The following is a 27491-nucleotide window of genomic DNA, read 5'->3' as shown; positions in this document are numbered from 1 at the left end:
GAGAGTGGTTTCCTCTCGTGGCTTATGAGATGGCGGTCTTGGCTTTGTTGGTGAGAGAATGCCACGCTACAATCGGTTGGCCGAACGGAGAAAATCCGCCCTCGGTGCTAAAATAGTATGCTGGCACCGACGTTGTAAAATGGGAATCCCTCGATGATTCTGGGGATTGACCCTAATTAATTTATCGAGTTGTTTGCGGCACCCCAAGCAACCTTAAAGGACTGTACTATCGAATGGCGATAGAAGTCAGCAGGTGTTGGGAACGAGACAGAGTCTGGAACGGGAACACAGTTGGTTAGTAGTAAAGTTCGGCGGAGTGGATCAGAAACCGTCAGCCTCATTGAATTGAGAGGGAACCATCGTAGCCACATATGATGTATGGAAAACTCAAATGGCGGACGGATTGGACGTATAGCATGGCTCGGTTCATAAGGGTGGTGAGCTGAGGATGCCTAGTGTGACTGGACACATGAACTACGGAGAGGAGCAGAGCAGATGGAATGGATGGGCGAAGCAGGCAAATATAGAAGCGGACTGACTTGGATGCGCCCGAGTTTTGAAACAGCTGAGTTGACCACGTTGATTGGCAGCCGGGACGATGATCGGGGAAAAGGCTGCGGACGAATGGGTGGCCCGGATGGCATATCTCAAACCACCGGGAGGGGAAAGGGTTGAAACAGGATCTTCAAGGAATGTAGATTGGTTTAGTTGGTTACTCGGGAAGGGGGAGTGCTGAGGTCATTCGGAAGGATCATGTCTCGAGAAGGAGGCAAGGGGAAGGAAGGAGGCAGAGAACGAGTAAGTCAAGGAGGAAAAAAAAAAGAAGGGAGAAAGACTGTAAGATGGGGATGTGCAAGTTGGAAGTGAATGATGACTCTCTCTCTCGGTCGGAGTTGTCCCGTCCAAGAAGGAGAGATGGCTGGATGGATTGGATGCTTTTGGATACTTTTGATTTTCTGGTTCTCACACCCACCCGTCCATCCATCCATCCACACCCACACTCTCTCTTCTCTCTGGTGTCCTTCTCCTACTTGATTCTACAACGGTAGAACAATAGAGTGGTAAGTACCACCGTCGTACTTTGCAGGGAGGGATGGGGCAGTGGATCCCCTCCCACACAGTCAGAAATACTACTAGCCACGCAGTTGATGCCCAAGTGGGCTGGACTGGTCATGTTTTTGAGACTGAAAACGGAGCCATCGCCTTGATTGGCTGCGATGCACGTCAACTGCAGCTTGACCTGGCAGTCAAGTGACGCTGCTGTGCTTTTAGTTGTGTTTTCTGTCTGTCTGTCTGTCTGGTCTTTCATCAGCCCATGGTCGAGTCTGTCTGTCTGTCTGTCGGTTCTGTTCAAAGGGTCTTCGTTATTACTGTCGACCTACTTACCTTACCTCCAACTTACCCTACTTACCATTTTCTTTCGCACGGCCATTCTCAGATTGCCGGGTGCGATCAAGTAACTACCACAACTCCTACTTAACTTACTTCCTACTATACTTTCATTGTATTGTGTTACATCTCCTGCTTACTACTTCTTACTATTACTCCTTCCTACCTACTTCTACTCTATACTTCTTACCCAATCCAGTCCATTGAGACACCCTGTCTCGCTTTCATTTAACTCCCCTTTGCTCTGCCGTCACATCAACGTGCAGGAAAAATGCTAATAGCACCGTTGCCCTGCTACTACATATGACAAAACACCCTGTGTGGGTGTTCAAAAAATAATTAATTCCCCCCCAAAAATACACCAACAAATAAAACAATCCAATTGTGCTCAATGCAACCTCGCAAAATCCCCGGGTGGTCCTCTTTCTCGTTTCATTCTTAACCTTCATCCGCTGGTTCTCAGGTACTACTACTTTCCACCTTCTCCTTTAAGCATCAACAACCGGGTTCGGCGATGCCTGGCGTGGCCATAACCATGGATGTCTGGTCCTCGGGCCATGGATCTATACACCAACAAGCCGCTATGAACTCAATCTCGACATCATCAATTCCCCCCGGTCTCGACCCTGACCCTCTACAGTTATCTACCACGAGTCCGGCCATGTGCCAGCCCGCATTTCCAGGAACATTGTCCCTCCACCACTATCGCAAACAACTCTCCGACAGCGACGCCTTTGCCTTTGACAGTCCAGAGGGACACATCTTGAAGCGCAAAAACGCTGCTATACACCTCAATCAGACCCCGATGTATCCGCATCATTCCGCGCATCCGTTCTCCGTGTCGTCTGCGGCATCGAGTCCTCCCCCGTTGTCCCCATCTTACTCGCCGAGCGCAATGAGTGAGCAGGGGCCAGAGAGTCTCCGGGGGTTTGCTTGTGAGTGACTATGGTTTCGCATGCGAAAGTGTCATAATGGATCAGAATGCTGACAACTATTCCAGTGTCGCCAAATGTAGAACTACATTCGTCGGACAGCCCGATATACTCTAGATCGAACCCTCACAGACTACTGGTAGGTGGTACCCCCGCAACAATTACTTATTTCCTATTCACATAGGTATATAGGACACATTTCGTGACAGATTGGAAAAATACCCGGACTCAAATCCAGACCAGGAAGGGTCCTTTCATAAGCACACCCGAACCCGCTCAGACTCAATCCTATTCAATATGAAAAATCGGACTGCAACCGTTATTGATCATGGCACATCATTCGAAATCGTCAATCCTCATGAATCCCTCAACTTTGCTCGAATAGTCTCGTTTATCGAGGATGTCGACGCTTATTCAGCTCGCGACTCGACCGGCCACCACCGGGAATCTTACATAGAGACGACTGAAGAGCGGCTGACGATATCTGAAGAAGATTACCTTCGGGCCATTGCACCATTGAGCCCAGCGCCAGAAGAAGATGAACAGAAAGTCCACGAAGAGCTCGTGGGCGATACTCCGCACCAGCCCATACCATCCATCTCCGAGCGCCTACAGAACAAAGACTCCGAAGACATGGAATCACGGTACTCACGATCCCCAAATTACACACAACGTCGGCCGCCGCCATTGCGACCGAGGGCTTGGACCGATGAAAGCGATTTGGGGGAGCCGGGTTCCCCCATCCACGAAGACGGTGATTACCCGTCGCCAATGTCATATGCACGTCCATCGACGGCTCCGTTTCCAAGTGACGGACAAATGTACCCAACATCGCCAGTTTCACCCCTAGCAGGGTACTACGACATGAACCTCTGGCAGGGAGGTTCTCCCCTCCAAGACGGACCTGGCATACCCCATCCGCTATACTCGAACCCTCCGTCCCCCTACGCCAGCCCATCACCGTTCCCCTCGCCACACCAGACGCAAAAAATCCACATCCACCACAACATATCCAAACGCTCGCTCGAGAAACGCAAAAAGAACAACAAGGCCAATGCGGGGCCACTAAACCCGTTTAAACGGCTATACAGCATGTTTCGAAAGAAACGGCAGTAACCCGTCGGAAAACCACCCGCTTCTGCAGCAACACTCATTACGATACCCTCACCGCTCCTTCAGCTCCATCTGTCTTTTCTGATTTATTGCCCCCGCAGTAACTTCAGCTCTTGTTGATACTTTCGGCTCCGCCACTTTCTTTCTTATATGCTGCGGATCTGCTGCTCGCCTGCTTACCTGCCGTCTGGTCTGCATGTGCATATGCAGCATCCGTACATGCAGATATGCAGCCATGATTTCTTCGATTGCCCCATTTTATTGATTGACCGACTGATTGATTGATCGATACTTTATGAGCTATACGTATCCTTCCCGTCTACCCTCCCCATTGCTCTCCACTGTGGTTTTCCATCTCCGGGATGTTTTCCTTTGACAGGAAAATCCCGCGGGACTAAAGTTATCCTTTTCCATTGTTGATATTGAAGACTGGGTTTCATGACGCAATGCAAATAGATCTCTTTCTTGTCTTGTCTTGTCCGTTTTCCTTTTTTCTTCTTTTTTGTTATCGTGAACCGTTGCAAGCCTACATTCTGCTATGCTTCATCATGCTATATACGCTTCTATTGTATCACCTATGATTTACCTGGTTTACCACTACTACCAAGACTGGAAACATAACGGGCTGAGAGATGCAAGCCAGATCCAAGATCCGATCCGATCGAACATGAATCGTGTATGTGATGAACAATAGTAGAACACCGGTGACGGTAACTGTTAAGGGTAATGGGTAAGAGGGGAAAGAAGTGAATATTTACAGTGTAGATGTGAACTAATACATGATAGATACTGGGTACAGCACACGACGATGAAAGGGATCAAAACAGAACAGACAAGTAGTAAGACAGACAAGTAACCGGGTACACACGATCTGGGTATCTTTCCTTCTCAACGCGCACACAAAAAGCCCGAACCCTGAGAGATGACGATAGATCCAACAAAACAGATAACAGATATATCATCAAAAGTATGAGAGAATACAGTGATAGGAAGAAGAGAAATGAAGTAATTTGTGGGGAAAAAAAGAAGAATTGGAAAAGAGAATAGCAATTACTCCTCTGGCCCCTGCTCCACCATAGACGCCAACGCCGCACTCACAAGGCTCTTCCGTCTCAAGCCCTGCTCGTTCTTCTTGTGCATATCTCGCGACGAGCAGTGATAGCTCTTCTCGATGCGATGTGACGACGCCAACGCACTGACGCTGCTCTTCCGACGTGCCCGGGTCTCCGGACCAGCTGATTCCGCTGACGCGGCTGAAGAAGCCTGGCCACGGAACCGATTCCGCGACAAAGTCAGGGCACGTCTCCGCGGCGAAGTCTGCGGCGGTAGCGAACTGGGGTGATAGTCCTCTTCACAGATGGAGTCCCTGCATATGGCCGAACGCATGATCTCATCATCGGACACCAGAGCACGACGAATCGCCTCCACGTCAGACTGGTTGCATTGGAGACGGGAGATTTGCTGTCTTTGGGCCCGGACGGTCCAGGCGTCTGACGATGGAGCGGCTGTAGTGGCGTTGCCGTTCAGATCGATGTTGTCGGCTGCGGGGAAGTCTGCGGGCACGGAGGTAGGGCTCAGGAACGGCGAGCAGGATTGCGGAGAGAGGGAACCCGAAGTCAGGGACTCGTCATCGTGATCTGTGTCGGGCGGGGTGAGGACGTAGCCGGGGAACTTGGACGAAATGCCCAGATCCGATGGAGTGGGAGAGGCCGGGCGATCGAAGCGACCGGCTTCTTCGGGCTGCAGGCCGTTCGGGTTTTGGAGGGTGTGCTCGTGAAGTTTCCGCGTCAAAGTGCTGATAGAGAGCCGCTTGTGATCGTAGGCAGAGAAAGGCACGGAGGTGGGTGGCTGCTGTGCGGAGCGGAAGTATGAGGAGCGAGAGCGAGACGCGGTCCGGGGGAAGCGATGGGAGCGCGGGGACGGACAGCGCGACGACATGGGGGAGATGAGGGAACTGTCGCTGTCGACCATGAGGCGGTCATCGCCATCGAGCGCCAGGCGCGAGGGCCTGGTAGACGACGGAGACGAGAAGGAGAAGTCCTCGAACATGGTGACGGGAGTCTCTTGTCTCGGGGTTGGAGTCGAGACGGATTGGAGGATCCAGATGACCTTTTTAACAATATCTGGCGAGAGTGCGAGAGAACCCTGTGAGGCCTGTATAATCCGGACCAGATGGATGGGATGGAGATGGTGGTTGACGGATAGGCTATCTGGACATCAGGGGAGCCCTGGACTGGAGGGGAGGGAAGAGAGAGGGCGCGTTCCCGAGTTGCAATATAAGGCGAAATCGCACAGTGGCCAATTCTCGTATCGGGTGGGTTCAAAAAGGGACACGGGGTCTAGTCTGGTAGACGGAAGGGCTAGAAAAGGGAAACGAAAATTAGAAATAATAATTTTCACAAAAGAAATAGGAAAAGCAGGGAACGGATTAGGCACGTCGAGTGACGGTCGAACCTTGGGATGAATCTGGACGGACGCCGTGGGGAAGCGCCGCAGGGAATCAATCAACGGCAACGGTTGGGGTGTGTGGATCAAGTAGTTGTAGGGAAAAGGAGAAAGGGGAGAGAGAGAGAGTTGAAGGGAGGAAGAGAGTGAAAAAGAAGTAGGGAATCACCGACTGGGGCATGATTCCAGGCCATGTTAAGAAGAAAGGAGTAATGTAGGGCCCCCTTTTCATTAATCACCATATTATTGTTGCTATTGCTTTTCTCGCCATGGCTGGAGGAAGTGGCAGTTTGTATTCCGTGCACTTTTGGGCCAAAGAAGTAACCAAGAAGAATGAAAGAAGTGAATAATAATTAATTCTTTGCTGCCCTTCTAGAATTCCAGTTTTAGTCTAATCCCTCTTCGGCTCTAGCCGGCCATGACTCAGCCAGTCCGGCGTCTCTTCGGCTTCTCCTTGTTTCTTCTCTTCTCCCCTTCTCTCAATCCCTTCATCTACAAAAGTACAAAACTATCTCCCCTACGGCTGCTTCTTCCATCTGTCACCATTTGTCATTTCATCCTTGATTGGTGATTGCTAAACTGTGGCTTGCATTACTCACTTTTCTGCAGTATGGTACACATGAACAACACGCCCTCCCAAGAGGCAAGATGGCAAACACACCCGGGCGGGAATCGCCACCAACCAAGTTCACCATCCACTGACAAATCCACTCGTCTAAACCTGGATGGACTCTAGGGGCTCCCGGTTTGATTCCACCGACCCATCTCCAAGTGGTCCCCCTCCAAGAGTCTCCGGCGTTCTCGCCACCCAGGCCGGTTAAACTTTCCACCAACTCGGAATCTCACATTTGTCCTGCCAACCTGCCAACTCTATCTAATCAGTTTTGGTGAACTAGCCGCCGTTATACGTTGTCGCTAACCACCGTTACTATCGACACAGTCGCAAGCCTGTTGTGGATGAGACCCGTGCCATGGTTACTATTATAATGACTGTCCTTGAGGGACTGTTTAAGCTCTCCCTTGACAATCTGGTTCCTTGATCGTGAACCATGCCCGTAGTTGATATTTGTCGATCTATACCGGACTTTCTCCCCACAGTCATTATAATATACCCCAACAATGCCCCAGAATTGAAGATATGGCTCTCAGGTAATACAGCAAATACGGTGTCCAGTCTCAAGCACAGAATGACACCATGTGGGAGTTCTTTTCGCAGAAAACCATCTTCGTCACCGGAGGCACGGGCTTCTTGGGCACCGCATTAGTCCTCCGGTTGGTCTCGCAGGCTCGCCCAAAATGTATATATCTCCTCTGCCGGGGAGGCAAGCAGTAAACTCTGACCACACACAGCCCCAGTAACGTGTAAGTGAATCCCTGTGCTGATCTCCATCTCTTTTCCAAACAGTCGGGCCGTACAAAAATGGCAAAAGATCCTCCCCAAGCCCATGTCCGAGACGCTAATCTCGTCGGACCTGATCACCTATCTGGACGGCGACATCCAAGAGCCAAATCTAGCCCTTCCCCCAACCTCGCTTACACTCCTCAAAACAACCACCGAGATCATCATCCACGCCGCCTCATCCATCAACCTCGTGGACCCGCTCCACAAACTATCCCAAAGCATCATCGGCGCTACCGAACGGCTTGCCCACTTCGCGCTATCCTGCCCCCACCTCCACCGCTTCGTGTACATTTCCTCTGCCTTCGCGAACAGTCATTTCTACGCGGAAGCCTCCTCCCGGGCCGCCGTCGACATCTCGGTCCGAGAAACACTATACCCGCTTCATCCATCATCATCATCCCCATCCATCTCCACAGCAACAACCTACGAAGAGCTCCAATCCCGAGGCACAATAACGGAATACGAGTCCCGGTCTCACGATTTCCCCTGGCCCTACGCCTATGCCAAGCACCTCTCGGAACGGGTCCTCCTTCAAGCCTTCAACCAAAACCATGATCAAAGCCCAAACCATATCCATGATGCCTTCCCCAACAAACTCCTCATAATTCGGCCATCCATCTTCGGCCCGGCCCAGAACTTCCCTTACCGAGGCTACAGCGTACCCTTATCAACACCACTAACCACCATAGCAACAATGGTATCGCTCACCCCCTCAATCCGGTTCCACGCCGCGACACGCGCCAAGCATCCCGATACGGAAGTCACAGCGGACGAAGTGCCCGTGGACGTGGTCGTGGATCGGACGCTGTTTCACCTCGCCTACGGGAGTGTTGGCATTGTGCACGCCGTCTGCGGTGAACGCGGCCGGTACGCGTTCAAAGAGCTCTGGGACGATGGGATGGCGGTGCGGAAGATGCCCTGGCGGTTGAGGATGACTTGGCTGGATGTGGATTGGCATTCTCCGCGGTTGCATTATATCGTGAGGCTTTTTGTGCTTTATGGGATGTCTTTCAATTTCTCCGAGGAGAGGACAGTAGAGCTTTGGGATCGGGTTCCTGAGGATCAGAGGCAGGGGTTGAATGTCTTCAAGGATTATAGTAGGGGGTTTGATTTGGCGGATAGGAAGGAAGATATGCGAGTCTGCGCGAGAGCGCTTATGAGCTATTTTGGATATCCGAAGTGGATTGGATCGTTACTCTAGAGAGTGATGAGGAAAGCGGTAAATTATTAGGCGCGTAGGTTGGTAAGTAAGTAATGAGTAAATAAGCAGAATCTCTAACTTTAATCGAATCAAAGAACCAAATCAGTAACCAGTAACGAAATCAAATCCAGGTAGCAACAATATCTATCCCTCTTGTCCTTATATTAGTATTACCACCACCACCACCACCACCACTTACTCTTCCGCAACAATCGACATAACAATCGACTATTAAGCATCTCCTAGCGCCTGAGAAGCCCACCCAGCAAGCCCGAAACACTCGAGAGCAACGAGCTCACAGGGTCTGAACTTTTGCTATCATCATCTTTATCTTTGTCATCATCCTTGTCATCGTCTTTGCTTGGAGTGGAACTGTTGTTGGTGCTCGTTTCGCTGACATAGATGCTGGAGCCGCTGCCGGTGTTGGTACTTCCATTGTTGTCGCCGCTGCTGCTGTCGGTATCAATTTCGTTGGGCTCCTTACCGTTCGAAGAAGAAGAAGAGCTCTTGCTATCTGAAGGAGGAATATCTCTTAGCTATCATTCATAGTTATGTCGTTGTGGGATGAGTTATCATAACTGGGGCTAGTGGTTGAGGCTGGTACTGGCATAGCCCGACACCCCGTTGCTAGAAATTGCTAGCGAGATGCTGGACGTTGAGCTTGTGCCTGTACCACCACTGCCGCTGCTTTCATCCTCTGTTGGGGTGATCGTGATAACCAGGCTTGTGCCTGAGCCAACGTTGTCAGCGCCGGTGCTCTTACCGTTATTGTTGCTGCCGCTGCTTCCACTGCCTCCAGAACCATTGCTGCCTCCAGAGCCGTTGTTGCTTCCAGAGCCATTATTGCTTCCAGAACCATTGCTGCCTCCAGAACCATTGCTGCCTCCAGAGCCGTTGTTGTTTCCAGAACCATTATTGCTTCCAGAGCCGTTGCTTCCAGAGCCGTTGCTTCCAGAGCCGTTGCTTCCAGAGCCGTTGCTTCCAGAGCCGTTGCTTCCAGAGCCGTTGCTTCCAGAGCCGTTGTTGCTTCCAGAACCATTGCTGCCTCCAGAATCGTTGTTACCTCCAGAATCATTATTGCCTCCAGAATCATTATTGCCTCCAGAGCCATTGCTTCCTGAACCGTTGTTTCCAGAGACGTTGTTACTTCCAGAACCATTACTGCCTCCAGAACCGTTGTTGCTTCCGGAGCCATTGCTGCCCCCAGAGCCATTGTTGCTTCCAGAGCCGTTGTTGCCAGAGCTGTTATTATCACACCCATTGCTTCCACATCCATCATTTCCAGAGCCATCATTGCTCCCAGTACCAGTAAGTCCATCTGATCCGGTGATGCCGAGGCTGCCAGTCACACCAAGGTCTCCATCATTGCCATCAGAACTGCCGGAGCCATCGTCGTCATCATCGGAGCCTCCGCCGGAAAGCTGATTAGTGGCTTCAACATCTCTCTTTTGAGGGTAACCGCCTCCAAGGGCCAAAAGCCCAACGGACTGCTCTTCCTGTATACTACTCAGCACAATATACACACCGACATATACCGTAAGGGTAAACGTACAGTTGCGGGAGTCCTAGCCTGTAATTCAACAGGGTGAGCTCCAACCGGGGAGACAAATAGCGAAGCACTCGATAGTGCCAGAGCCAAGACGGCGGTGTGTGTATGGGAAGGCATTGTGCCTAGGGAGCGATAGATTCAAAAAGAAGATGTAGGCAGGAATGTTCGTTATACTTGAAACTGGAGGCCTCGGTGGAGACCAGAAAAATCTCAAGACGAATTCGAAGCTGGGGCATAAACGTGACTGGGATTAATTACAAGTCTCTCAATTTATAGCATTTCTCTAATGACCTACTATTCATCGTGATGGTGCCAAGATTTCCCGAAACGGCTTGACCAGACTAGGTGAAGCAACGTTCTAGGAGGATTTTGTCACACAGTCAACGCGATGTGATTCGAGATATAGATGTCCCCTTAATTCAATTAACTGGACCTCCGTGCACACTTTGGGTCCCCATGCAGCACCGCTAGCTCGGGCCCAGAGGCGTGTGTGGGCTAAAGTTACATGGTGTAGGAGGGCTACCCACACACCGATCCAAAGTAGTCGACATTTTTCAGAATAAGCTTGTGATAAGAGCTTGGCACAATAGATCTAGCTCTGGGCCCTAAGTGTACGAGAACATTTTGCCACTGTGTCGGCTCTGAAACTCATTCCCAACATGATTGGCTGAGTGCTGTTAACATCTCAGACAGGGACGGGTCCCGGGAGAACGGTAGCATTCTTTTGCTATTGCTTGTGTAACAGGCATCGCCAATCAATAGCACTCCTCTACTGGGAGGTTCAGGCCTTCTCCTCGGGGTTCGGCGAGAGAGTCGAGAAGGTCGTACAAGGCCGAGGGGTCATGACTGTCTATATTATATGGTATTATAGTGAGTGTGTTGCATCGATCACTATCCCACCCGAAGCCAATGTATAGCTGTGTTCTGGTCCCGGTGACGTCGCCTCGAGGTTGCCTTGCCGGCATTTTCTATGGAAAGTTGCTGGAGGAAACCCTGGGCGCCCCCCGTCTGTCCTGATTTAGTAAGGCTGGTGGTTGCAGAATGCGGATAAGCCAGCATTCTTAACTTAATCCGGGAAGTTTTCTCCGTAGGCGATTTAAGTCACGACGCGCGTGCTCCCTCATATTGGTAGTATAACTGCGAAAGTGCGGACGCATAGAGAATAGTCGACGAAGGAAAGCATACGTTAGAGTCATTGTAGCAACGGAATAAGTTGCGAGAAGTTGTGGACGAGATGAAGTTTTGGGGTTGGTTGGATGGAGAGTAGTAGTAGGGAGACGGAGGAGGGAGTACGGAGTAGTAACAAGGTTGGCTGGGAAGGAGCGACTCCGACTGGCTTCCCCGCATGGCTTCAACTCGGCCAACTTCTTTCTCTCTCGACTCTATCGCCTCGCCCTCCCTTCACTCACCCAATTTAGACACCCTTATCGCTAATCACTGTAATCTTACAATCACAGTCATGGCCTCTCTTCTCAAGAAACCATTGAAGCTGGCTCTAGTCCAACTGGCCGCAGGTGCGTACGATTGCTATCTCACTCCGTCCCCGCCTCCCTCGCTCGCTCCCAAGCTGGCCCGGATTTAATGCTGAGAGTTGATGATCTTCAGGCGCCGACAAGACAGTAAACCTTGCGCATGCTCGCTCCAAGGTTCTTGAAGCCGCCAAAGCTGGTGCCTCTCTTATCGTCCTTCCGGAATGTTTCAACTCCCCCTACGGTACCCAATACTTTCCCAAATACGCCGAGACATTGCTTCCTTCCCCACCCACCCAAGAACAGTCCCCCTCCTACCATGCGCTTTCGTCCATCGCCGCAGAAGCCAAGGCCTACCTGGTGGGTGGTAGCATTCCGGAACTTGAGCCGACCACGAAAAAGTACTACAACACCTCGCTGGTTTTCTCCCCCACCGGTGCCTTGATTGGAACCCACCGCAAGACTCATCTCTTCGATATCGACATCCCCGGCAAGATCACCTTTAAGGAGAGCGAGGTCCTGTCCCCGGGTAACCAGTTGACCGTGGTAGATCTGCCGGACTATGGTAAGATTGGACTGGCCATCTGTTACGATATTCGCTTCCCAGAGGCCGGCATGATTGCGGCTCGGAAAGGCGCCTTCATGCTCGTCTACCCGGGCGCTTTCAACACCACCACCGGTCCGCTGCACTGGTCGCTGTTGGCTCGTGCTCGAGCCGTTGATAACCAGGTGTATGTGGCTTTGTGCAGTCCCGCTCGAGACATGAGCGCTTCGTACCACGCCTACGGTCACAGCTTGGTTGTGGATCCGAGCGCGAATGTGCTGGCCGAGACGGAGGAGAAGGAAGATATCATCTATGCGGACCTGGATAACGAGACTATCCAGAACACGAGGAAGGGTATTCCCATCTACACGCAGCGGCGATTCGATTTGTACTCGGACGTGAGTGCCGATAACAAATAGCCCTGCACCTCGCATTAAGTGCGATAAATATAAGCTGCAAGCCAGTCATAGCCTAGAGTATAACTGAACGACTTAATGAACCTAGTCCGCGACCGTCATCCTGGAAAAACGCGATAACTAGTCAATAGTAAGAGTAGGAGAGAGCAAGTAAGAAAGCCTGAAGCGGGAATGATTGTTGCCTCAGGCAATGACATAGTTAGCTGCGGGAAGGTACTCACGTGCTGGTAAAATGGACGAATCAGAGTGTGCACAGGCGATAAGCGAGCCGCACTGGAAAACCCACCAGCACTGCGAAAAAACACCATCTCGAAATCTCCTCATCCTTGACAGTCGACGACCACTGCAGCCCACGACAGCCGACACTTCTGTCCCTCATTCAGTGAGTGAGATCTCTCCGCAGATTTGCTTGAATCTCTTATTCTTTCCGCGAGAATCACTCCCATCCTAACATTATTTCCTCAACCACAGAAATGTCCGCCCCCGTCAAGACCGGCAAGAAGACTCGCTCGGCCATCGCCGACGTTGTCACCCGCGAGTACACCATCAACATGCACAAGAGAGTACGTTGAACACAGCCAAACACCTGCACTTGAGATTCATCACAATTCGACTCTACCTGCGAGCGATTTCCGCGGAACCTCGAAAACATGGAGGCAATTGGACGGAGAACAAAAAAGACAAGCGGGAGTCCGAATCCTCGTTTCCTCCTCCCACCTCTACCGCTCCCGAACTCGAGGAATACGAGTGAAGAAGGAGAGGTTTAGGGCGAGAGAGCCCACCGCACCTGTCTGAAAAATTACATGTGTGGAGGAACAATCAGGAACCAGATTGTTGAGGAAAAAGAAGAAGAAAAACCCATAAAAAGAAGAATTAGTTTGATGAAGTCCACCTCTATGGCCGCATTTTCGCAAAGCAAAAATTTCCAAAATCACATCTACCAGATGGCATTCGGGCGGAAGACTAATATTCGTTCTTTTTTTGGGTATAGATGCACGGTGTTTCCTTCAAGAAGCGTGCTCCTCGTGCTATCAAGGAGATCCGCGCCTTCGCTACCCGTGCTATGGTTAGTTCTCCCCTCCAATACCCAAATACAAATCACCACCTAACGCATACTCTCATTGAACAGGGCACCACCGACGTCCGTGTCGACCCCCAGCTCAACAAGAAGGTCTGGGAAGCCGGTGTCAAGGGCGTCCCCTACCGTCTCCGTGTCCGCATCTCCCGCAAGCGTAACGACGAGGAGGGCGCCAAGGAGAAGCTCTACTCCTACGTCCAGGCTGTCAACGTCAAGGATGTCAAGGGTCTTCACACCGCCGTTGTCGATGAGGAGTAAATTTACTCTTCATTGATTAATAAAAAACAAACATCATGTATCTTATTCCCCCTATAAAAAAATTGGAAGCCCTGATTCTTTGCGAGCTTGACGGGTTCTCCCCTTTTTTTATTATTCATGATGGATGATGCAACGGGACGGGGTTCGGCTTTTTGGAAGAGATCAATAAAAAAATTCCAAAATCTCCTTCCATTTTTCTTTAGTACTATATCAGTAGAAGTACGTAGGGTGATTGATCGACAGTGTTATCGTAGTAGTAGTAGTAGTAGTAGTAGTAGTAGTAGTAGTAGTAGTAGTAGTAGTAGTAGTAGTAGATTGGAGTCTTGGTGGAGGACTGTGTGTGGGCTATCAGCTACCATGTCTAATTTTTCCTACGCATGGTAGTACTACTGTTCGTGGTGGTAGTGGGGCACATACATACCATACCTTAATGTCGTACTGTAGTATCAGTCATGGCAGTTTTACGGGTCACAAATTTTCCCACCCACCAATCATTAATGATACTACAAGAAAAGAATTCCAGATGTGATTAAGAAATTTCATTAGAATTCTTAGAGAAAAGTATAAACATGGAACAATGGGCAATATCGAACTTCAGAAGCACAATACCATTTCGCAAAGAAGTGAAACAAAAACCAGATTCTTCGAATTCCCCACTCGCTATGCTAGATGCGCCTGTTTTCTGGGTTGGGCAGACAGAGAGTAAGAGTAACAAACGACGCTACCGAAGATGCAGCCGCAGCAATCAAGTTGCACGATGCGAAAGAAAAAAACAGAAAAAGAGAAATATTTTTACTTACACAGGTTCTCGAAATCGGGGAGGAAAGGATGATTGATGTGTCTGAAGGGTGAAAGTGAAGGGAGAAGATGGGAAAAGAGACAATCAATCTTCAAAGACAAGTTCCCGGTGAGAATATCAGAGGAAAGGAAAAACCACAGATGTCCGTCTGTTTGTTCGGGCGGCAGACAGCCGATCATCTTTTGTCGGCCTGTCATGAATGAAAAATAAAGATAATAACAGTAGCTGGCAAGGCCGGATGATTCAATTCCAACGGACAAAAGGGAGAAGGGCGTGGACCTAAAACGGCGCAGGGTGGAGGGTCTTCTGATGCAGAAAAGCAAGTAGATATAAAACAGAAATCAAGCGAGAAAAAGCACACCATAATACATCGCCATTTAGACGCCAGCAAAGTCCATCAAGTAAATTCAGTCGCATATCCTATGTACCGCATCTAGTCGTAGAAATCAAAGTGTGCAGTACTCAGTTCTTTGTTTCTTCCATGGATTTGCAGAGGCGCTCAGCATCCGCGTTCGTCTTGACCCGCAGGGCCCACATCTGAGGAGGGCCTTCGGATTGAGGGACAAGGAATTGGACGCTGTTCTTCGCCACGGAGTATCGAATCTCTTTCATCAAGCGCGTGTTCAGAATCACCTTGCCGCTCGGGTCTGCCCGGACGACAATCCGCCCACGAGAAGTGGTCCGATCCTTCAAAACGCGAAGGAATCCAACGCCTTGACTCTCCCACCCTGTGCCAGTTGTATGCTTCATGGCACGGGCCCGGCTCTCAGTCACAAGATCTTCGTTTTCCTCGCCGGCGCCGCCCCGCGTAAGATCGACCTGAGGCAGGGACTCGGCGCCATCACCGTCTCCCGACTCTTCTGCTCCCGTGTCCGATGCACCTCCGGGGGTGGTGGAACGGCTGGCAGCGGCAGAAGTAAGTGTGGATGGAGCAAAGACAGACGGCGACGACTGCCCCGGCGTACCAAAGGTAAACCCAAGGGACGGTTGGGCATCCTTAGAAGTAGATGATTTGTTTAGAGAAGGCGGTGCTCCGAAAAGATTGGAGAATGGCTTGGGCGCCTCAGGTGCTGGTGTTGCCGACCCAGAGTCCGGCTTTGACGATGAAGCGCTGGCAGAGTCGCTGGCAAACTTAATCGGAGAATCGGGCTTCCAGGTGTTATCCCCAGTCGACTTAGTGGCGCTTTGGGCTGCATTGAAGATGGAAGGGGTGCTGTTTCCCGAACCAGACAAGGGTGTACCAAAGATGCTGCTAGTTGTGCTCGGTGCGCCAAAGAGGTTGGTCGTCGCGGGCTTCGCCGCAGCTTGGTTGGACTCGCCACTGCTGGCTGGTGTGAGGGAGGTGGGAGTGTTAAAGGGAGATGAGAAGTTGGAGGACCCGAAGAGACTCGAAACGTTACCCTTTTGCTCCTCTTCACCCTGGCGCTTAGGTTTTCCGTCCTCGCCATACTGAACGCGATCGAATAGGCTGCGACCACCAGCTTCGGGCTCTTTGGCTGAGGACTCGGCAGATTCAGTCTTCTTGTCAGCTGAACCAGCATTATCCGTCGCATCGTCGGACTCGTCGCCAGGAGTGGAGGCTTCCTCGGTGTCATCCGCATCGTTGTCATTGTCATTGTCATTGTCTTCGGCCTCAGATGGAGTCGCCGACAGATGACCAAAAATATTGTTGGACTTGACTGCAGCGTTGTTTTGGCTTGAGAAGACGGTGCCAGCGCCGGGGGTGGTGGAAGAGGACTCCTCTGCCTTCTTTGCAGGAGACTCGTTGCTCTCATCTTCAAAAACGAAGCCTTTACCAGGGACGAACTTTGCACGCTTCTGGGTTTGACTCCCAAACTGCTCTTTCTTTTTCCGTTGCTCCTCAGCGTCACGGCGTTCCCACTCGGCTTCGTCTTCTTCCTCCGAGTCAAAGTCCTCGGCTTTGCGCTTCTCTTTCTCCTTCTCGGCATCCTCAAAAGACCGGGCCTTGAACTGGGCAAAGAAGTCTGTGCCACCTGCAGAGCCTGTGGAAGATCCGTCACTGGAGGTAGGCTTCAGTACAAAGGGATTCTTGGGAGCGGTTCCAGGTGTGGCTGATGCTGAGGTAGCACTAGACATGGACGACGAGAAAAGCGAGGTGGAAGCCGAACCCTTCGAAGTCGAATCTGAGACAGAGAACAGAGGTTTGGCGGGTGCCGTAGTTGGCGTGGTAGAGAACAGAGCGGGTTTAGTAGGTTCGGGGGTGGTCGGCTTGGTCACGGCAGGTTCAGGCTTGTCAGCCTCGGTCTTGGACTTTGAGAATGACTGAGCAAATATGTTTGCAGTGCTGGAGTCTCCGTTCACACGCTTAGCAGGACTGTTGCTATCGCCATCATCAATTGACCTTCTCTTGGCATTTGCCGGAGAGGCCTGGCTTGTGCCAAACGCCTTGAACGGTGTGGAGGTTTGTGCAGAAACAGCCGGAGCAGTAGAGCTCTCCTTGGGTGTGTCAGCCTTTTCCGTGGGGATACCAAATGGCCGAGCTTTCTTAGTTGTCACAGCATCCTCAGCTTCGCCCGATGCCTTGCGCTTTGAACCAACGGAAGCGCCAAGGGTGGCGCGAACACGCATGTAAAACTGGACAGCGGTGTCGAAGTTCTGACTCGAAGGGTCCAATTTAGCTAGCTCGCGCTGGAAGCACTCGTTCAGTGTGCGCATGCGATAAAGCATCTCAGTATCTTCGGAAGTTTTCTTATCCGTTGTCTTATCTGCCAGTTTCGGAGTCTGCATCTGTCCGAAGGTAGACGGTGTGGTGTTTCCGTTGGTGAAAACCGGAGGTGTGGACTTCGCACCATTGACCTTGACGGGACTAGCAGTGGGAGCAACTGAAGTTGAAGCCACCGTTGCTTGAGTCTCCGTGGCGGGAGCCGGTGATGCTGCAGGCTTGGGTGAGAAGAGATTCGAGGTTTGGGAGAAACCACCACTTGAAGGGGTAAATGACACTGGACCAGGGGTGGCCTGCTTTTCCGGTTCGCTCGTCTTTGCTGCATCGTTGGGAGCACTTGGCTTGGAAAAAAGGCCCTGGAAAGGTGTGGAAGAGGAAGGAAGGGGCTGCTGCTCGCCTGCAGGTTTGCTTGGAGTCGCCGGCTTCGCAAACAAGCCACCAAAGGGGTTTGCTGGCGCCTTAGTCTGTTCCGAGTCTGCAGTTGCAGGTGGCTTAGGCTCAAAGAGATTCTTCGTAGACGAAGTCTGGAATAAACCAGTCGAAGGAGCAGCCGGAGCTGCAGAGGCAGTGGCATCGCTCTTGGCAAACAGAGAGCCTGGTGTAGTGGTTGATGCAGAGAACTGGAATGGAGATTTAGGCTGCGACTCGGCAGGCTTTGGCTCTTCCTTCTTCTCTTCGGTGGGCTTTTGCGATGTCGAGGGCGTGGTTTGGAAGAGGTTCGATGACTGGAAAGGATTTTGGAATGGCGTAGAGGGCTTCGCGGGGGAAGCGGCGCCGAATAATGAGGACGATGCCGGAGCAGCGGTGGTCGCAGCAGCCGCGGCGGGTGTCGAAGCAGAGGGGGTAGGGGTGGCAGCGCCGCCAAACAGTGATGTTGAAGGCGTGGTTGCCTTGAAATCGAAGACGGGCTTAGAAGGGGTCTCTGCGGCCGACGAAGCAGATGCGCCAAACAATGAAGTGCCTCCAGCGCCCGCAAAGCTGGGCTGAGCCGGAGGGGCGCTACTAAAGATGGATGGTTTCTCCTGGGAACCGCCACCCTTTGCATCAGGGGAAGTTTGCATCGAGTCATCGCCACTAAAAGCTGAGGATTGACCGAATGGGGACGGCTTTTTCACGCTAGACTGCCCGAAGAGATTCGTTGAAGGTGTACTAGCAGCAGCAGCATTGTTTTGGCCGAATATGCTTCCTGAGGCGGGAGTAGCCGCACCAGAGGCAGAAGGGCCATTGTTTGTGCTGGCACCGAAGAGGCCACCCGTGCTAGCGTTCGACTGAGATGATGTGCCAAATATTGAGCCTGAAGGCAAAGGCTGCTGAGCGGGGGATTGGCTTCCGCCCGGAGGAACGTTAAACATTGAGCCCTGGAAGCCCGAGAAGCTGGCCGGTTTAGATGACTGGTCGGAAGTGGTAGTGTTCATACTGGCGAATGGATTGCTAGCTGAGCTTGTACCGCCAAAGGAAGAAGAGAAATTGAAGGAAGAAGAGGAGCTTCCACTCCCTCCAGAGCCAAAAGCAAATGGAGTGCCTCCGTTCTGGCTGGGTGCCGAACTAGCTCCTGGGAAACTCTGATTCTGACTCTGGCCGAAAGTGAATCCGTTGGAGGCTGGCTGGGAACTAGCGGGTGTGGATGAGACTGTGTTAGGGTCGATGGAAGCGAAAGGGCCTCCGCCAAACGACGGCGCGGGAGCACTCGGAGCAGCACTGTTGGGACGGCGCCTCCGAACTTCTTTAATTCTAAAAATAGGGTTAGCAACGAGGTTGTGATTGATTGACGTGCAAAGGATACTGATGAGCGAGATGATAAGATGAAACATGAGGTGGAGTGGTATGAACGTGTGGAGAAGGCAACGTGTTCGATGAAAAGAGAATACACAATTAAGGAAAAGAAAAATAGAAAGTGACGGGAGATCAAACTCAAGCCCTGTTTTCAACACGCGTCCCAGTAACTTTGGAGGCTGCAGGACAAGTGAATGATTGCATGCATGAGATTGGCCGTAAAGGTCGGTCTACATCCACTTACTTTCTGTTCGCAAGCTGCGCCGCGGTTGCCCGCTGCGGCTTATCGTCCGGTGTGCTCGACATGTTGAATGCAAATAGATCGCTGTCCTTGTCCCCTTGAGGGCCCTGGGCCGATCTCTTAGACATCTATAGTTGAGCCCCCGATGTCTTCAGCGGCGAGATCCTCGATGGTTTTTCAGACAGCAGTTGACTTCAACCCCTTCTTGTGTGTCCGGTTTCACCCCTTATGGACCGTGCGGCATGCACAGTGTACGATTATTCACTGCGTACAAGTGATATCCAGGGACAGCAGTTGACCTCTCGAGTCCGGCCGGTAAACTGTGCCCGTAGCTCCAAAGACTCCTAAAGGCACGTCGGTTGATATACGGGGTCCCTTAATCAAGTGGGTGTGAATGGATCCGCAAGCAGAGCGATCAACGTATTCCGCGCAGGTATCGTATCGAAGAATCGCAGGTGATTTGATCAAAATCGGTGAATTATCCAAACATAGACCTGTCCAGGAAGTGAGGGCAGGTTATGGCGCGATCGTCTGGTGAAAGAGTCGCGCTGCGCGAAACTAGCGAGGCCACGAGACCAGAACGGGATCAAGGGAGGAGGGAAGGGAGTTGAAAGGCAGAGCAGTGAACGTTAGGTACTGCTAGATGTAGTGATGAAGAGGCGCGGCTCCATTCGATGCGCTCTGCCTTGGTGAAGATGGGGAGATGTGCTCAAGTGAGCTTCTATTTTTTAGCCTTGAAGCGTCGGCTCGCGACTTTTGCCGGCAAAGAGGGAAGGTTGCTGGCAGAAAAAATTACGGTCACGTGATGTCCATGCAAGGTGACATCTTGGCGGGATGACATAAAGGCGCTTTCGCTTTTTTACGTGCCCCAGGCGAGGCGACTTGAGCCATGGTCGACCAGGATCTTGCTTAGCAAAGAGACTCTCTACTAGGTTAGCCGGCGGCCAGTATCATAATGATGATGATGGGGCTCTTTGGCTCTGATGTTGAAAGAAAGGAAGGGTTTCTTTCTTTTGTTCTACAACCCCCATCCTTGTCTTCCGCATTCTGTATTATTACCACAATTACACAGACATCCTGCAGAGCAGGCGGCATGTCAAACGGTACCCTTACGGGGTATTGTGATTTCTTCCCACTTCGGGTCACCCGCAACCCTTTCACCTTCTGGTTTCCATGACAAGTTCCCTCATTCTCGCAGCTGCAGGGCGTGCCGTTTTCGCAGCACGGATAGTTGACACCTACATGTGTCTATTCAATTTAATATTCTTGATGGTCGGAGAGTGCCGATCTGATTGTCCGCATATTTAGGTCACTATATGTTTGGTGAGTGTACTACAGAGCAGTAATAGTAGTAAGTATAGTGTAGTGGTCGTAGCCACTACTGCTTCGGCAAATATATACTTCATCGGCATGACGTGACCACTCACCACAATCAGAAAGCAGCGTGATAGTAAAAAGCCCGATAACGGAGGGTTTATCGACGTGACGAAACACGGCCATAGAATCAGAATTTGCCCTTTCTCCGGATTTGCCTCTTCCTTACCCTAGTCGTAGTTCCTATTTCTATAGCTCTACTGAATACTACTAATACTAGCAACTGACTGAAATGACGTCGCGGCATTGTTAAGCCTATCCCTAGCACATACATAGTCCTTGGCAAAATACACGAGCAGTGCCTAATGACCTACAATGTAAATGAGACCCACTGATGAATAAAAAGAACACAAGAAACAGCAGTGTTTCACTGTTGATGTTTCAACTGTAGCAAAAAATAACGAGCAAAAATCGGGTATCTATAGCTTGGCCTTGCCCTGGGCCTTCTTCAGGACGGGCTCCATCTTGGTTGCCTTCATAATGTTGCCCTTAATCTTGAGCTTCCCACCCATGAAAAGTCTCTGAGCGTTGGCCTTGCCGCTTACGAGGGCACTGAAGTCGGCATCCGAAAGGGAAAGAGTCACTGCCATAACATCGATGCCTCATCAGTATCGGATACATTATTTGGTGCAGAAGCTGATTGAACTCACCATCGGCCTTTCCTCCCTCGGGAGCAGCACCCTTGCCCACGACACCCTTGTCCTTGAGGTCGAGATACCAGCTCTCTTCTTGGCCCTTGTCGTTCTTGATGTTGAAAGCGACGACCGCTTTAGCCTTGTTGATGGCCTCTTTGCGCTCGGCAGCATCAGCCTGTAGAGTCGAGTTGATGGCGTCGAAGGCGGCAGAAGAAGGGAAAGCGTCTGTAGGGGTGCCACAAGGCTCAGCCACAGCTCCAGATTAGGATGGCGACCAGAGGATAGACGTACCGTTCTTGAGAGACATGGTGACTATGAGAGGAGATAGGAAGGGTTCACAGACAATGAACGAAGAGGTAAGGAATGAGTAAGTTTTGATGTAACCAGAAGTAGTCAGACAGGCTGTCACTGAGGAGGGACCGGAGTTATATATTAATAGCAGCGCTGGACCCCGGGGTTGCTTATTCTTGCAGTGAGAGCTTCCCCGGAGAGTTCGGGCGACGGAACATGTGAAATGGAGGCGGTCGCGGCACGGTTGGACCGAGGCTGTCCACTACTAACTAGTAGTTAGTAACTAGTCAGTCAGCCAGCCAGCCAGTCTTTCTCCTGTGATCTGTGATCAACAAAGTAGTACCACCACCACCACCACCTTGATTGTGACCCTTTGCTTCTTGCTTTACAGTCTACATTGCACTTCTCCCTTGCTGCAGATGTCGGATGAATAAATATTTTACATAGAACTATACGTCAGCGGTGCAGATTGACTGGTTCAATTGCACAAGCCAGACTGCTACAAAAAGCTACTTGCTTCCTGCCTTGGTCAACCTTGCTGATAAACTCTCGACGACCCAACCAACACCATTCTCGGTCTCGGAGATCTACATAAATCTTTACTCCGTTACCGCTTCCCCATATGGTTGTTTTAAGTAACCTGACCGAGGACCATTTTGCAAGTCGGATACTGATACCCACATGCAAGCGATCGTGTCTCGTGTGACTTGGCGCTCTCACACGCCCACCCATCATTGTCCGCGGGATCGCCCCAAAAATGATTTCATTTTTGCCGCCTCAGGCAGTCTACTCACTTTGCAATACCAGGGTCTCTACACAGTATACAACTTGAGACGCAAATACAATCATTTGTTTCCTAAACCTAACTAATCTCTAACCCGTATCATCTTACCAAACTCGGCACGGCAACTCTCCACTGATCGCCGCAACACAAAGGCATCCAGACATCGCCTTTCGTGGCTCAACTTCATTCACACGTAACCGAGTTACGCTTCTTACGCCGCACAGTGAGCTTTGTGGTCACAGGTGGCAGCTGGAAACGGCCCCATCCTACATGATTATTGGTCAACACTGTTCTCCTGCTTATAATGAATACCCATCAGCGAAACTTACTGTGAATCTTAGGACGCACTAAGATAGGCTGAATGTCATAGTTTAGTAGCATCTCCGCGATGAACACCTTGAAAATGTGGGCGAAGATAAAGCGTCCAGGGCACTGCCGACGACCGTGACCGAAGACCACATACTCATCGCTAGGCGTGGTCATCGAACTCTGACGTCTCTCGCTTTCAGATGCATTCTCGATATAGAATCGGTAGGGATTGTATCTATCCGCCTCCGGATAGAATTCCTCATCCCGGTGGAGGGCATACTGGGGGATCCCAACCTTTGTCCCGCAAGGCAGGAAAAGACCGTTTGCAAGAGTGACACCATTGGGAGCGACAACCTGAATTGTAAGTGAGACCACGAAGTGAGAAAGGGGAAAGTCAGAATTTCGTGCATACCTTCCTCGTCGGGCTGGCAGCGTTAATGCCGTTCAACCGGAGGCTCTCTTTCACAGCACTGTCTAGCAGTGCAGCCCTTCCCAGGTCCTCTGCCGTCCAGTCCCCACTTGAACCACCAGAAATGCTCTCAACTTCTGCTCTGAGATGATTGACAAGGTTCTCATCAACCGGATCACTCAAAATATCAATAAGAACACTTGTAGCAGACACTGCAGTCGTGTGTACGCCCGGGAAATTGATCATGAAGACTCTATATGATAGCCACATGGACGTGGCTTCCATCGGCCATTTGCTGCGAAGTCCGGCCCGAATGAGCAGGTCCAGCAAGCTATCCTGAGGGAAAGTCAGCACAAAACCGAAGACCGTGGGCAAGGTACTCACCATAGACTTCAGCGTTTCCTCTTGGGCTTCGGGATCCGTCTGATTTTGCTGCTCTTTGATCTTGGACTCAATAATAGGCTTCATACGCTTGTGGAAAATCACCTCGAAGTATCTATTGACCATTCCTACAATGGGCCCGATGACTCTGAGAGAAGATTAGACCCCCGGGTAATACGATTAGTGTGGATGTACGTACGGGTGAAGGAAAGACGGAAACGCCTTTATGATACTGGCCCCAAAGACGATGGCATCCGAGCAATGTGCCATGGCATTCAGAAGGGTCTCGTCGTCGCTATGGCCTGGTCCAATCGCCAGCACATTGATCATCCGCGACGCCATCTTCTCCATTGCACAGTACAAGTTGATCTCGACCCATTTGTCAGTATCTTCGCCCCAGAGGTCTTTCAGGCATGATCGGGCTTCCTCAGCCAGTGATCTTGCAACCGTGTCCGTCTTGAGGGTTTCCGTCAGATCTTTACTGATGAGCTTGACATAGTTGTCATATTTATTGGCAAAGGCCAGCGGCCAGCTGGTGTACTTCAGTTGGAAAAAGTCAGTAATATAGGCTTTGAAGCTGTATTCATTTTCTTTTGAAAACAAGACGTGCTTGGCCAGGTCTTTGGGGAGAAGAACTTCATCGCCCTCGGCGACGCTGGGCAGCACGAATGGTTTTTGATGTTTGGAGTACTAGATAAAAAATGATATCAGCAAGAAAGACATGCTTCGAAGGGGTGCCACCAACCTTCTGATAACCCTCGCGAATAAAGCTTATGGGGTTGACGCCAACGAAACGCTCCACAGCACGCCCTAGGAGACTCTTCCTGTTCAAAGCCCGAGGAATGTCATTAGGAACCGGCGAAGTCTCAAAGAGTTTCACGACAAGACACAAGCCAACGCCTATGATGCCTATCACGAGCCAGGAGGCGGTGCTGATTCCGAGAAACATGTCTCCTAGTTTGGAATGTGTAATCGATCCTTCAGACTAAGATGAAAACGCCCATTTACCGGATTGGATTGGTCGATACTATAGAGTGATCGCTACGTACAGGCACACCTTTTATGTACTCACAAACATAGGACTACTCTATGGTTTCTGACACCATCATCGGCTGCTTCCAGGATTTATCCTATTGATCAATGTATGGGAGCTCTGGAGAGAGCAGGTATATTCAGTTACAAAAGGCCCAACCAACCTTGGCACCGGAGGGCCCCGGTCCATCGACCCTAGGTTGCTCACAATATAGCAACGCCTGGATAAAAGATACCGACCAATGAGATACTGTACTGGCTGAACTTTTCGAGCTACCATGAACTAGGTAAACTATAACAGTCAGGCTTACGGGGAGCTATATATTCCTGGCAAAATTGAAGTGCTTCAGCCTGCATACTGAATGCCACTGGATTGACAATCAGAGGCTAACCCTAAAGCTGTGAATAATGAATCGCCGCGTCACTGCGCAAGACCTCCAGGCATTCTAAAATCTACGGATTGCGAAACCAGAGACCAACTGTTGACTGTCAACGTAGATCCACCTGCTATGAGACGAGAAAACCTTATGCGTCACATATGAGGCATGTCCCCGCAATGCGATGTCCGACTCATTGCAGCAAGGTTTAAGGCATCCCACATCCATCTTTGACTACCCATCCTTCTCTACGACTGGATCCACTGCACCATGTGGTGGTCACGATCATAATCGGGAGCAACCGAGATAATTGGCCCTGTGAGCCCCTTGCCGGTGTGGATTAGCTCGGGCCTGGAGGGTATGGGTGGGTAAGTATGGCTTTAGCACACGGCCACTCGGCCGGAGAGCAGAAACTGCTAGCCTTTAGTCCTTTTACTCTTCCTAATCTTGGAGAACTACTAAACTACCCCAGACCGGATTCCTGTTAGTCCGATTTCGAAATGCAACCTAGCAGCAAGCGGGTGTGATTGAAATCTAGGACTCGCGAGTCTATTACTAAAGATGATCTAGACACGTCCCCTTTCGTCGTGCTGTAGATGGTCTTGTTTCACGCATAATGTCTGTGCATAAATTCCTGCTGCCATCTGGGCTGCCCAGCTTGACAAGGCTGCCGGCTTTATTCTGACATGGGCTGCATATAGCATGCGTATAGGATCGCTGCGGCGCACTCCCTTGAGACCGACTATGTCCGAAGGCGCTTTTTGTGCAGCTCTTACTTTCGACTGTAGCGGGATTGTCCAGCTTGTCTCGTCTCGAGGCTCAGACGATGGTCCCAAGATAGTAACTAGTTTCATTGAGAACTGTATGTTGATGGATGATACCCTGCCGAGAGATTTATTGTAGTCAGGCGCTATCTGATCGGATCCTTTGGTATCTATGCTGTCTACGTGGCCGATTCTTACTCCCTCTAACACTCTCTTGAGATCTAGCTATAGCTTTTACATACTACATACAAGCGAATAAGTCCCTGCCCGTGTCTTGGAACATCCTATAGGCATTTCTGAGGCAATTAGCTTACTGAGGCCATTCAGGAGTAGAAACTGCCAGAATCTTGTCGACAGCCCTTCTGGTTGTATTACATTCATTTGCTTTCATGATTGGTCATGCCTTCTACGTTCGTCTCGAGGCAAGGGTAGTCACATATGATGATCAGTGTAAGCCTGCAGGAAAGTTTCGATGGACGGATCCCGGCGAGACGTAGAGATCATAATTCCTGCCCTTGAGAGATCCATAAGGAACTTCCCTGAAGATAGTCAGAAGGACAAGATGAGAAGTTTCGAGCATCACATACTATCTTTTCCCTTAACTTCCCACCCAATGAAGTAAGATGATCAAGGTAGATTCCATGTTGCCTCGACTATGCTGTCTCAGAACCTTTAAAATCCACGGTCCTGCTCGCCAAGACAATCTCTTTCCAGTCTCATCCATTTCATTTTGACTCTACAGAGCAGATTAATTGTTGCATCCCAAGAACAGCTCGTGAATTGACCCGATTTCCTGACGCTGTCCACAGCACCACGCATAACCATGGCCCTTGAAATGATCGTGATTATCTTTTTGCTTCTCGGTTTGGTCTGGTGGTTCATTCAGTCGACCTTGTTCGACCCTTTCAGGTCGGATTAGATATGTCTACGTCAATCTGACATACACTTCCCTGAAGCCATAGAGGATATCTGTGAATTTTTGAGTCTTTTGCCTACCTCCTAACAGCACATCCACAGAAGAACTTGCCTCTAATCGCATCCTCAATATAAGGGGCTGGCTTTGATTTCTTCTACGACAGCATATCGAAACAGATACTAAGTAGTCATTCCCATTCGTTCCAGCAGCACTTGTTCACCATAGACATGGATATGATATAGACATATGCATCATGTAATGACGCATCATTACTCGGAATATGGCGACGTGGCACTGCTGTAGCTTTCTATCTGCAACCTCACATTGACTCAATATGCCATCATTGATAGCTGCATAAAAGGCAAAGTTACTATTTTTCCCTATCGCTGAAGATAATGAATACCATGTATGATGTGACAAGTGCTGGATAAAGACGGTTACATAAAGGGGAGCATATGTATAGAGTGTCGCTGATGAGCGCCACAACCGGTGGTGCTACTGCTTCTACTACATTTACGAACTATAGCTTGCCGGATTTATGCACATCAAATAAGCACAGTAACTGGCCACAGTTTGATTCTCATAAGATAATTGACCAATAGTAACAGACGATGCAGTAAAATAAAGTGTTGTCCTCTAGCAGTGCAATCAGCAGAAGTTGTGAAATCTTATATCCACCTAGTTTGATAGGCAGATAGGCATCAAATATGACATGCCAGAAAACGGACAGCCGGTAAAAAGCAAATTTTCAGGCTTTCCTGAAGCGGTAGGGGAATGGAGATTGCCACCCAGTTCAAGCCGGGGCAAACTTTCAGAGCCTTGGAATCCAATTCACAGAGGTACTTATATGTGTTCGTATTCCTTGACTACGGTCGCAGTCCCTGGGGATGATGCCTCAAGAGAATAACTTGAATTTATTCACTTAAG

At 50.4% G+C, this 27491-nt stretch overlaps 9 protein-coding genes across 9 annotated transcripts; 3 read left to right on the top strand and 6 right to left on the bottom strand.

The window, feature by feature from the left end:
- Window positions 1-1537: 1537 nt before the first annotated feature.
- On the bottom strand, window positions 1538-1934 carry BO85DRAFT_66348 (uncharacterized protein). The gene has a single exon (XM_025665572.1). The coding sequence runs from the start codon at window positions 1836-1838 to the stop codon at window positions 1614-1616; it is 225 nt and encodes a 74-aa protein (XP_025513734.1). The 5' UTR covers window positions 1839-1934; the 3' UTR covers window positions 1538-1613.
- Window positions 1683-3461, top strand: BO85DRAFT_66356 (oxidoreductase, short-chain dehydrogenase/reductase family). The gene is made up of 3 exons (XM_025665573.1): window positions 1683-2324; window positions 2390-2460; window positions 2514-3461. The coding sequence occupies exons 1-3, from the start codon at window positions 1904-1906 to the stop codon at window positions 3435-3437; spliced, it is 1416 nt and encodes a 471-aa protein (XP_025513733.1). The 5' UTR covers window positions 1683-1903; the 3' UTR covers window positions 3438-3461.
- A 616-nt stretch (window positions 3462-4077) lies between these two features.
- BO85DRAFT_66376 (uncharacterized protein) lies at window positions 4078-5670 on the bottom strand. Its single transcript, XM_025665574.1, has one exon. It carries the CDS (start codon window positions 5481-5483, stop codon window positions 4485-4487), a length of 999 nt encoding a protein of 332 aa, XP_025513732.1. The 5' UTR covers window positions 5484-5670; the 3' UTR covers window positions 4078-4484.
- A 1404-nt stretch (window positions 5671-7074) lies between these two features.
- BO85DRAFT_470134 (male sterility domain-containing protein) lies at window positions 7075-8601 on the top strand (the record flags this gene model as incomplete). Its single annotated transcript, XM_025662376.1, has 2 exons — window positions 7075-7208; window positions 7285-8601. The coding sequence occupies 2 exons, from the start codon at window positions 7075-7077 to the stop codon at window positions 8480-8482; spliced, it is 1332 nt and encodes a 443-aa protein (XP_025513731.1). The 3' UTR covers window positions 8483-8601.
- On the bottom strand, window positions 8520-10567 carry BO85DRAFT_479287 (uncharacterized protein). The gene is made up of 4 exons (XM_025662942.1): window positions 10327-10567; window positions 10035-10258; window positions 9087-9978; window positions 8520-8996 (listed from the first exon to the last, which is right to left on the bottom strand). The coding sequence occupies exons 2-4, from the start codon at window positions 10146-10148 to the stop codon at window positions 8725-8727; spliced, it is 1278 nt and encodes a 425-aa protein (XP_025513730.1). The 5' UTR covers window positions 10149-10258; window positions 10327-10567; the 3' UTR covers window positions 8520-8724.
- An 843-nt stretch (window positions 10568-11410) lies between these two features.
- Window positions 11411-13982, top strand: BO85DRAFT_470133 (carbon-nitrogen hydrolase). Its single transcript, XM_025662375.1, has 6 exons — window positions 11411-11545; window positions 11637-12442; window positions 12794-12842; window positions 12932-13023; window positions 13452-13526; window positions 13590-13982. The coding sequence occupies exons 1-6, from the start codon at window positions 11491-11493 to the stop codon at window positions 13794-13796; spliced, it is 1284 nt and encodes a 427-aa protein (XP_025513729.1). The 5' UTR covers window positions 11411-11490; the 3' UTR covers window positions 13797-13982.
- An 862-nt stretch (window positions 13983-14844) lies between these two features.
- Window positions 14845-19675, bottom strand: BO85DRAFT_66257 (RanBP1 domain protein). The gene is made up of 2 exons (XM_025665571.1): window positions 19296-19675; window positions 14845-19009 (listed from the first exon to the last, which is right to left on the bottom strand). Exons 1-2 carry the CDS (start codon window positions 19418-19420, stop codon window positions 15058-15060), a joined length of 4077 nt encoding a protein of 1358 aa, XP_025513728.1. The 5' UTR covers window positions 19421-19675; the 3' UTR covers window positions 14845-15057.
- Window positions 19676-21085: 1410 nt separating this feature from the next.
- On the bottom strand, window positions 21086-21608 carry BO85DRAFT_489801 (SCP2 sterol-binding domain-containing protein; the record flags this gene model as incomplete). Its single annotated transcript, XM_025663625.1, has 3 exons — window positions 21086-21249; window positions 21317-21526; window positions 21593-21608. 3 exons carry the CDS (start codon window positions 21606-21608, stop codon window positions 21086-21088), a joined length of 390 nt encoding a protein of 129 aa, XP_025513727.1.
- Window positions 21609-22559: 951 nt separating this feature from the next.
- BO85DRAFT_460904 (cytochrome P450) lies at window positions 22560-24424 on the bottom strand (the record flags this gene model as incomplete). The annotated part of the gene is made up of 6 exons (XM_025661746.1): window positions 22560-22642; window positions 22706-23039; window positions 23098-23430; window positions 23479-23623; window positions 23675-24165; window positions 24221-24424. 6 exons carry the CDS (start codon window positions 24422-24424, stop codon window positions 22560-22562), a joined length of 1590 nt encoding a protein of 529 aa, XP_025513726.1.
- Window positions 24425-27491: the final 3067 nt, after the last annotated feature.

The sequence above is a fragment of the Aspergillus piperis genome (genome assembly GCF_003184755.1).
Source record: "Aspergillus piperis CBS 112811 unplaced genomic scaffold BO85scaffold_14, whole genome shotgun sequence".
NCBI lineage: Eukaryota > Fungi > Ascomycota > Eurotiomycetes > Eurotiales > Aspergillaceae > Aspergillus > Aspergillus piperis.
This window is presented reverse-complemented; position numbering and strand designations above follow the sequence as displayed.